This window comes from Megascapheus bottae, chromosome 17 (assembly GCF_031878675.1).
Source record: "Megascapheus bottae isolate mThoBot1 chromosome 17, mThoBot2.hap1, whole genome shotgun sequence".
Taxonomy (NCBI): domain Eukaryota; kingdom Metazoa; phylum Chordata; class Mammalia; order Rodentia; family Geomyidae; genus Megascapheus; species Megascapheus bottae.
The window spans coordinates 4,393,719-4,404,415 of NC_143525.1; the positions used below are offsets into that span (position 1 = coordinate 4,393,719).

General features: G+C 48.9%; 1 protein-coding gene across 1 annotated transcript; it reads left to right on the forward strand.

Moving 5' to 3' along the window:
* Positions 1-1,466: 1,466 nt before the first annotated feature.
* Aldh3a1 (aldehyde dehydrogenase 3 family member A1) lies at positions 1,467-6,318 on the forward strand. The gene is made up of 8 exons (XM_090351567.1): positions 1,467-1,698; positions 2,190-2,275; positions 2,656-2,864; positions 4,024-4,141; positions 4,431-4,572; positions 5,108-5,274; positions 5,568-5,667; positions 6,117-6,318. The coding sequence occupies exons 1-8, from the start codon at positions 1,524-1,526 to the stop codon at positions 6,272-6,274; spliced, it is 1,155 nt and encodes a 384-aa protein (XP_090207693.1). The 5' UTR covers positions 1,467-1,523; the 3' UTR covers positions 6,275-6,318.
* Positions 6,319-10,697: the final 4,379 nt, after the last annotated feature.

The following is a 10,697-nucleotide window of genomic DNA, read 5'->3' on the forward strand; positions in this document are numbered from 1 at the left end:
ACAACTGAAGCAGGGAGAGGATTAGGGATAATGGGGGGTCACTACACCCACCCCTGCTGGAATGAGGTTCACTGCTTTCTTCTTCTCCCCACTGGGCTTCAGAGCACAGCCCAGCGCTGGGCACACTCTGGTCACATTTCCCTTTTCTCTCCTGGCCTAGCTTCTTTAGTTTGCAGCAGGCAGACCCTCATTTCAACCATCTCCTGACTGCATGACAACCCAAACGTCTACTCTCTTCATCCCTCAACCGCATTTAGCCCCACCTGAGTCTCAGGATCAGGCAGCATAGGGCTTTCTCCACCCTCCCCCACCCTGATTTTAAAAAAGAAAAAAATCAGATACCTACCACTTCTACACTCACTTGTACCTGGGAGGAGAGAGGAGGTGCCCCCCCCCACACCCCAAACCCCTCTGGGTCATATCTCTACTGTTTCAAGGCTACCAACTACCTGCTGTGCTCCTGAGGTTTTAAAAGTTGCTAAGGACTTCTCTCACCTTAAAACACAAACAATGAGAAAATTCACCCTGACTTCATGGAGTTCATAAAAATGGTGTACCTTTGCCCAGGGAGGAGCTCATTTCTATAATCTCAGATATTCTCGAGCTGGAGAGTTGGTGGTGGTGATGGTGGTAGTGGTGGATTGTGTGGATTGTGGTTTAAGGATAGCTGGGGCAAAAGTTTAGTGAGGGCCAGAAGCATGGCCTAGTGGTAGAGTGCTTGCCTAGCATGCACAAAGCTCTGGGTTTGATTCCTCAGTACCACATACACAGAAAAAGCCAGAAGTGGTGTTGCGGCTCAAGTAGTAGAGAACTATCGCTGAGAAGAGCCCAAGGACAGTGCTCAGGCCTGGAGTTCAAGTCCCAGGACTAGCAAACAACAACAGTTTAGTGAGATCCTATTTCAATAAAAAAGCTGGTGTGGTAGTGCTTACCTTTTAATCTCAGCCTCGTGGGAGGCTCCAGGAAGATTTTGGTCTGAAGGACGCCCCAAACATAAAACCCTACCAGAAAAATAGCAAAAGCAAAAGACAGTATCTGACTAGCAAACTTGAAGACCTGCCTGAGTTCAAACTCTAGGACTGCCAGGCCACACCCCCCCCCAAATAGTACATATTTGGTGTCTGTGCCTCCTCTCTCCTTACCCCTCCTCTACTCTAGGAGGCCCTAACACCTCCCTCCCCCGCAGTCCTTGGTCCCTTGCCTGCTCCCTGCCTACAGGTCTTCTCCTGACCCTGGTACCCATCTTTTCAGAGTGGTCTGCTGAAGGCTCCTTCCCACGTTCAAGTCTCATTTTGGCCCATAAGCTTTCCAGACAACATATTGATGTCATTCCTGTGAGCTTCAAATCTCTTCTTCATTTCCTCCCAAGCCCTTTCTCTCCGGCACCTCACCAGTCTGGTAGAAAGGAGGGGCCCTCATACCCTGGATTACTCAGGCTAGAAGCTCACTGGGAGTCCTCTCTGTAGAATGAGTGGGCTGCCTACAATGAGGAGATAAGGTATGTCTTGGAGGAGATTGAGTACATGATCAAGAAGCTCCCGGAATGGGCTGCAGATAAGCCTGTGGAGAAGACTCGCCAAACCCACCAGGATGAAACCTACATTCACTCGGAACCCCTGGGTGTGGTTCTCATCATCGGTACCTGGAACTACCCCTTCAACCTCACCATCCAGCCCATGGTGGGCGCCATTGCTGCAGGTAGTAGGGGCTCTGTTCTGGGATGAGCTTGAGTCTGTGGGGAGATGGGAGAGTCAGAGGATACTTGCAAGACCAAACCATTTAGCTAGATCCCAAGGCCAGGCAGGATCAGGTGTTCACAAGGCCAGCTGGCCCTATCTCTGTATATGTGGGCAGGGGATGGCCCACTCTTAGCCAATATGTACCAGGAGGGGCTAGGGCTGCTCTGAGTAAGCTCAGGCCTGGTTCTCTGTCTCTCTCCTTTCACATTTTCTCCCCTGATCCTTCAAGCAAGTGCATTTCTGGCCAGCATGTGCTAGTGTGTGTACTTGAGCATGCTCCTGCATTGTATACCTGTGTGTGTACCTCTGCATATTTCTATGGTGTATGTCTGCAACTCTGCCCTTCTTCAGAGGACACATATGATGGAGGCTGTAGGCTTGCTCTTTGTGTGTGTGCTTGCTCTTTTGGAGGGTAGCCTGGGTGCAACCTTCTCTCGATGTGCTATGCAGGAAATGCAGTGGTTCTCAAACCTTCAGAGGTGAGCGAGAACATGGCGAACCTCCTGGCCACCATCATTCCTCAGTACCTGGACAAGGTGATATGCTCTCTAGGGCTTAAAGGTATTTTCATTGGGGCCAGGCCTTTGGGGCCTGAGGGATAGCAAATTCTTATTTTTGGGTGGTAGTGGGGACCGAATGGAGGAATTCCTGCATGCTAGGTGGTCACCCTACCTGGTGGAAGAGCCACTCTACCAAGTGGAAGAGCCACCTGAGTGACTCTCCCAGCCTAGAAACAGCGAGTTCTTCTAGCATGGGTCTAGTCACGGGTGGGACAGAATGTAGCCCCTAGCATCTGTCTTCTCGCATTGGGGTGAACTCCAGGTGGGGTGCCGAGTACCAGGGCTGCCAGTCTCAGCCACTGCCCATCCCACATGCTTGATTTTTGCTGAGCCCCCTCTCTCTTCTTGTTGGGAAGGATCTGTACCTGGTGATCACCGGGAGTATTCCTGAGACCACAGAGGTACTTGCCCAGAGATTTGATCACATCTTGTACACGGGGAGCCCAGGTGTGGGGAAGATTGTCATGGCAGCCGCTGCTAAGCACCTGACCCCTGTCACACTGGAGCTGGGAGGAAAGAGTCCTTGCTACGTGGACAAGGACTGTGATCTGGAAGTGGCCTGCCGGTGAGGAGCTGGGGCTGGGAGTTGCAGCAGCCTTCCATTTGCTTTTCAACATATTGCTGTGCCAAGCACCATGGTTTTGCTCTGACTAGCACAAAAACACTTGACCCCACAGAGCCCACCTTCCTCAGCAAAAGCTGCAGGGGTAGTGGGTGTTTTTTTTGGGGGGGGGATCCATTCATAGGAGGCATAGGAGCCTGGGGAGTCTTCTTAGATAGGAGGGCTCCATGCAGAGCTCTGATCACTGTGTGTATGTCACTGGGGAAGGGGTATTTCAGGCAGAGATGGAAGCAAAAGAACTTTGCCAAGTCCAGTCCTCTACAAGCACACGAGCTGATATGAGATCTGGATCCAAGGCAGACTTGGATCAGCATGGTCTCACCCTAGCTAGAGCCCTGGCTACCCCTGTACCCTTCCCGTGTGGTCCCTCCAGGTGGAAGGATGACATCTAAGACTTGAAGAGTATGAACAAGTCGGGCATGGTGGTGCACACTTGCAATCTTTGGTGGGTGAAAGTGGGGGGATTTGGAGTTCAAGGCTAACCTGAGCAAAGTCATGATAATCTAACTCAAAAACAAAACATAAAGCAAAGGGCTATGGGGGGTCTTAAGTGTACAGTACAGCACTTGCCTAGTATGTGAAAGGTCCTGAGTTCAATCCCTAGTACCTCAAAAAAGAAAAAAAGAATGAGAGGCATAAAATCTGCTCACGAAGCCGGGAGCATGGGCTAATGGTAGAGTGCTCGTCTAGCATGCACAAAGCCCTGGGTTCGATTCCCCGGAACCACATACACAGAAAAAGCCGAAAATGGCACTGTGACTCAAGTGGCAAAGTGACAGCCTTGAGCAAGAACACTTAGGCCCTGAGCTCAAGCCCTAGGACTGACCAAAAAAAAAAGCTTGTTCACCCTGAATGTCCTAAGAAATCTCCTATATGACACACAGAGGCTCCAGAAACCACTGGGAGTGTGGGAGTGGCTGGGTCTGCTCAGTCCAGTGGGCTGAAGTAAGCAGGTTGCTTTGATGGACTCACTGGTGCCAGCTCAGTCTGTGGCACCCACAGACCCAGTGGGTTCTTCTCTAGCCTCAGTCCTGAGTACACAAAACGAGACCTATGTTCTTGGGGCCTCTTTGAATGTGGTTCTACTCGGGGTTTTCCATAGACGCATTGCCTGGGGGAAATTTATGAACAGTGGCCAGACCTGTGTGGCTCCCGACTACATCCTGTGTGACCCCTCGATCCAGAACCAAATTGTGGAGAAGCTCAAGAAGTCACTGAGAGTGAGTGTGGGCCCCAGGGCTGAAGAGAGATGGGATAGAGGTGGACACCATGCCACCAGTGATTTCTAGAACTTTTGGAAATCCTGGATGCCTTTTATTTTGATCAGAAAAGAACTACAAAATGCAGATAATTTGGAGGAGGCTAAAAATCAGAAACGGGGTAGGGTGGGGGGAAGGCTTCACCCAGAATCCCACCCTCCTGGCATTTGGCTGGGAAGCCTCTGGCCATGATTAAGGGTCTATATCTTTTCCTAAAGCTCCCTTGCTCCTTGCCCCCATCTCTTCTCAGGAGTTCTATGGGGAGAATGCCAAGCAGTCGCATGACTATGGAAGAATCATCAACGACCAGCACTTCCAGAGAGTGATAAGCCTGATTGAGGGCCAGAAAGTGGCTCACGGGGGCACCTGGGATGCAGCTTCCCGCTACATAGGTGTGTGCCCAGCCTTCATGAGTGAGCCTGCCTGCATGGCCTTCTGGGGTCCCCAGCAAATTTGTAGCAAATAGGCACAGATATTTGACAAGACATGCTTGTACTAGTGGGTGGATGATACCCTCCTTCCTCCGCCCCAAAGCATCTCAAGCAGGTGGGGGAGGAAGACAGATTTTAAGAAGCCTTCTCCCAAACTGGGTGTGATAGTGTGATACTTGTAACCCCAGGACTTGGGAGGCTGAGGCAAGAGAATCAAGAGTTCAAGGCCAGCATGGGTTATATAATGAAACTTGATCTGGAACACACAAGCTAGCTGCGGCTCCTTTTCTCTCCATTTATCAAAGGGATGGAATAACTCAAGTAAGGATGCTGGTGGCCAGCTGGGTAGTTCAGACCTAACTCCTGCCCCAGGCAGACTAGTCTATAATTGTCCTCATGGTCGGTCAGGATCTGAGCAGCTTTATCTGCCAAAGAATGGAGGCAGGAGCTTGAAGTAGCTGGCTGGTCTAAGCAGCTAGCTCCTTTCCTGCCACAGCCCCCACCATCCTCATGGACGTGGACCCCCAGTCCCCGGTGATGCAGGAGGAGATCTTTGGGCCGGTGATGCCTATCGTGTGTGTGCGTAGCCTGGAGGAGGCCATCCAGTTCATCAACCAGCGCGAGAAGCCACTGGCTCTCTATGTCTTCTCCAACAATGACAAGGTGGGCTCGAGAATCCTTCCCACACCCTGGGCTGTGACCTTGGGTGGGTGACTTAACTTTTCTGAGTTTCTCTGGCCTCAGTTCTAAGCTGAGAACAGTAGCATCACAGGGGAACTTTGAAAAGGGTGACCACATGCCTGGTGCCCTATGTGGTCACGAGAGCTTCCTGGAGATGACTGGCGATGGTGGCCGGGGCTGAGGGTGTGGAAGCAGTGTCATTCTGGGACATGCTCAGACACACGTGAGCATCCCTTGGGTAGGAGTGTGAGGCCACCATCTGGTTCTTGATACAGGTCATTAAGAAGATGATTGCCGAAACATCGAGCGGTGGGGTGACGGCCAATGATGTCATCGTTCATATCACTGTGAACTCTCTGCCTTTTGGGGGTGTGGGTGAGTCTGGGGATGAACTCGCTGCCTCCTTCCATCATCCCTCCCTCTTCTCTGTCCCTCTTCCTTCCTTCCTCTGTCCCTCGGTTTCTTCCTCAGTGTCTCTCAGGGCAGGGCAACCCTATTTGGAAATCAGGGAGGCCCTGGGGTTTCAAAGTCTCATTGACTTCTCTCATTTGGTCTCTGGCCTCTGTCTTGAAGCCTTTTGGGGTCCTAGAGGTCACCTGGTGCTCTGGCTAGTTTTACAGTGTCTCAAATCAGGGGGTCGTATGGCCATGTGGAGGTATATCTGAGATCAGATTCCTCCTGGGCACTGTTTCCATCGTTCTTGGCATGGGTGCCCTGGAGGACACCCTGGGGATTTGCTTTATCCAGGAGTTCAAAAAAGGGGCTTAAGGAGGGCTGTCGGCACAACCTGGGGCTAGGGTCTGAGAGCAGGCATTGTTCCACAGGGAATAGTGGCATGGGGGCCTACCATGGCAAGAAGAGCTTCGAGACCTTCTCTCACTGCCGCTCCTGCCTGGTCAGGTCTCTGCGGAATGATGAAGTCCACAGGGCCAGATACCCCCCAAGCCCAGCCAAGGTGAGATGTGGAGAGGGAGCTGACTAGGACAAAGGCAAGGCTTTAGGTCTCACTGCTTTCTCCCTGTCCTTCCTCACAGATACCCTGGCACTGAGGAGGGCTGCTCTGCCTGGCTAGTTCATGCTGTGTGCCAATGGAAGGTAGACACCCTCTCTCATTTGCTTTCCTGCCTCTTGAAGAATTGCCTCTGGGAGCCTCCAGACTTGACCTCTTGCTCCTCAGCCAACCTGGGCATGCTCCTGACGCCAAGAAGGACCTTGGGCTTTCTTCTCTAAGCAGTGCCCCACGCTAAACACTCAGATACCAATAAAGCTTTTTTTAGAATGAAAGGCATTTGTGCCATTTGCCGTCTGTACCTTGTAGTCATTGGCCATGTCCAACTTTATTCTGCCCCTCCTAGTTTGATTATTCTGATAAGCCCAAGAAGCCTTCCTCCCTCATTCCCAGGGCCTTGGGGTTAAGGTGATGATTCAGAAGACGGTGGCAGAAATGACTGAGAGTTACAGGTCAGCCTGGGCTACATACATATATAGGGAGATCCAACAAAAGCAAACAAACATTAGGGATGGGGTGCAGCTCTATAGTAATGGTAAAGTACTTGAGCTTGGTCACGGGGTTCATCCCCAGCACATAACACACACACACACACACACACACACACACACACACACACACACACACACACACACACAAGCAAGAATAGAACATTCAGGACTGGGAGCACAGCCTCAGCAGAAACCCATATTGCCACACCTTACATGCAGAACTCCAGCCTCCAGAACTGAACCATGAGAAAACAAACTTCAAGTTTAAGGCACTTAGCCTAGGGTGTTTGTTATGACAGTGCTCACTGACAAATACTACCTTCACCTGGTAGCTACCATTTGCGGTAGCTACTTGGCCTTTCCTGAAGAGGTGTGTGTAGGGGCGGGGGTGGGGAGCAGAATCTCATATCTTGTGATAGGAGTAGTTTTGCAATGGAAGAAATTACCCCTGGAAGTTGGACTTATCCTTGACCCTAATCAAAAAGCCACACCTGATACTAGTACACCAGATCAAACAAGAATGGGACCCCTTGTGCTAGGTGCCTCAGAATTAAATTGAACTCTGAAACAGTCCACTTAAACAAACAAACAAACAAAACTAGGAGATCTACAACAATCAGTCATAAGGGGCTTGATTTACCTAAGCCTTCTATTTGAACCCTATAAGGAAAGAAACTTCAAGTCCATAGATCTGCTTCTGTTGTCTGTCTGCTTTCCTCTTCCCCTCTGGCCAACCTCCTCTGCTCGTGTGGACCTCATTCCTAGATTTGCAAGTAAAAGCCAAGCAAAGGCTTTAAGCTAGATTTGTTGTCATTTTGTCTTTGGACATCTCCCACACAAACTGGAAGACAGGGTGCTAGCTCTCTGAATGTTGTATTCTTTTTCTTTTTTTCCAGTCCTGGGGCTTGAACTCAGGCCAGGCCACTGTCCTTGAGCACTCTTGCTCAAGGCTAATGCTCTGCCACTTGAGCCACAGCACCACTTCTGGCTTTTTCTGTGAATGTGGTACGGAGGAATTGAACCCAGGGCTTTGTGGATGCCAGGCAAATACAGCTTGTACAGCTGTCTATTACTGTGTGTGCTAGCATAGTGCAGGCATGTGCTACCATGTCACGGCCAGCCTCCCTCTGTGGAGATGGAATATTGTGGGTTTTCAGCTTGGGTGGGGCTAGCCCTGAGATCCTTACAAGCTTAGCATCTAACTTATTTTGGGGATGACAGATGCACAACATTATGCTCATGTATGGGCTGAGAAGTCGATCAAATTTTTCTGCCCTTGGCCAGGAGTATGACCTAGTGGTAGAGTGCTTGGGTTTGATTCCTCAGTACCACATGCATGGAAACAGCTGGAAGTGGTGCCATGGCTCAAGTGGTAAAGCACTAGAGTGTGCAGGCCCTGAGTTCAAGCCCCAGTACTGGAAAAAAAAAACCCAAAATCTTTTCTGCCCAGGCTGGTTTCAAACCATAATCCTCACACTTTTAGCTTCTCAAGTAGCTAGGATTACAGGCATGAGCCATTGTTGCCAGGCCCCAAATTTCTCTCTTTAAAAGAAAAAAAAAGAATCTTTGGTTAAAAAATTTTTTTTTAATCTTTTGAGCTGGGAACATAGTCTAGTGGTAGAGTGCTTGCCTAGCAAGCCCTGGGTTCAATTCCTTAGTACCACATACACACACAAAAAAAGCCAGAAGTGGCACTGTGGCTCAAGTGGTAGAGTGCTAGCCTCGAGAAAGCCCAAATTCTGTGCCCAGACCCTGAGTTCAAGCCCCAGGACTGGCAAACAAAAAAAAGAAAGAAAGAAAGGAAAAGAAAAAGAGTCAAGGGCCCTGAATTCAAGACGCAGTACTGGCAACACACAGGAATGAATAAAAAAAAATAAAGGCATTGTTGATATTGTATGACCTAATCCTCCTCCACCTTTGTCATCATCTCACTTGAAATGATATTAGTGCGGATGGTGACAAGCTGCAGATGAGCCAACTGGGGCACAAAACAGCCCAGATGTCTTAAATCATATTAACAACAGGAATCACGTCCTAATGAAAGATGACGTGCCCTAGTGTTCTCACCAAGAGCCACTCCAAGGCCCTCCAAGGCTAAGTGATTGTTGTCCCCTAACTAGAGATAGGAGAAAAGAGGAAGCTTTGTCTGGCTCTGTGTGCTTTCTCCATCTTTGCCCACCCCCCCACCCGCCAGCATTTCTGTGAAGTAAGGGTGTGAACCTGTTTATACACTAGGAAACAGGCTAGAGATCTAATGTCAATTGGCCACAGTTGTCACGGTGCCAACCTCAAGTTCCATGGCTCTGGAACAGAAGGTCATTGGTGACAGTAATGGGACTTCTTGCCACTTTTGCTTGAGGAGCTGTTGGCAGAACTGGAAACAGTCTGGTGAGAGGAGCCCCACGGGTATTAAAGTGTCACCTTAGTGCTCCAGAGGGGAAGGTAGGGCATATGGGTGGCGATCATAGTGGACTCTTTCCCTTCTCTTGTTTGCTTCTCTTTTCCCTCTCTCTTCTCCTATTTAGTATTATTATAACATCATTTATAATAAAGTCTATTTTATTACAAAGTCCTACATGCAACTGGTTCTTGACTAATGCTATTTCCAAAGTAGATATGAATTAAAAGCAATTGGGAATTCTCTCTCCTCCCACCCCACCAAATCTGGTCTAGCCCCAATACCTTGATTCAATCTACTGTTTGTTCTTTCCATTACATGGATTAAGGAATAGGCTAGAAAAATATTTGGAGAGCTATGACTCACTCCATCCAAATAATGGCTATTGTACAAAACATAAATAGCTAAGAAGAATTGTCACACGTCATGTGGTATCAGGGCAAACAGGTGATACTTCGGGACTGCCTGTGGCATCTAGGACATGCTGTGTATAGTTTACAGCAGGCTTTTAGCTTCCCAGCTCACAGTCCTGTAGTGACAAGCTTTCAAAAATCACTCACTTACTCACTCACTCATTCACTCTTCAGTTCTGTTCCCTTGCCTCTAGTGTTTAGATTTGTTTTTACAAATTTTGCAATCATAGTCTCTTCCAAGTTTCAAAGGTTGGCAAACATTAGAAGATTTTTGTTGTTTGTTTGACTTTTGTTTTCCTGTGGCGCTGGAAATAGAACCCAAGTTCAAGGTTAAGATACCACAGTTTCAGTGTCTGCTGGGTGCTTATTTCCTGGTGGCTTGTAGGCAACACCTTCTTGCCATGTCCTTACATGCTGGAAACAGTGATGGGGCCTCCCTTGGGTCTTTTTTTTTTTTCTGGACCTGGAGTTTGAACTCAGGGCCTGGACTCTGTTTCTGAGCCTCTCTGTGCCCAAGGCTAGCACACTATCACTTGAGCCTTGAGCCACAGTACCACTTCGGTCATTTTCTGAGTCGTTTATAAGAGTCTCATGTACTTTCCTGCCTTAGCTAACTTCAAACTGTGATCCTCAGATCTCAGCCTCCTGAGTAGCTACGATTATAGGCATGAGCTACCACCACACCCAGCAGACTGTACCTTCCAATACTGTCATCTTGGGGTTTAAGATCTGAATATATGGATTGGGGGGAAACAAATACTAAAACTTACATCATTTGATGAATATAGAAGCATAGCAAGCCTGTGACAGTTGGAGTTGTGCCATGTTGCTCCCAGGAGAACTGAGGTTAGCAGACTAAGCTCAGGTGTTAGTCTGAGGTTATAGTCTATAGATTATTAACCCTCTTTATCTCTCTGTCTCTGTCTCTCTTTTCACCTTTCCCTCTCTGGCCCTCCATGAGGTAAGTAGGTCTCCTCTGTAATGAACTCCCATCATCAATCATAATATATTGTGATGCCACAGGCCCTAAGACACAGGGTGCTGAAACCTCTGAAACTGTGAGCCAAAATAAACTTTCCCCCTTTATGAGTTTC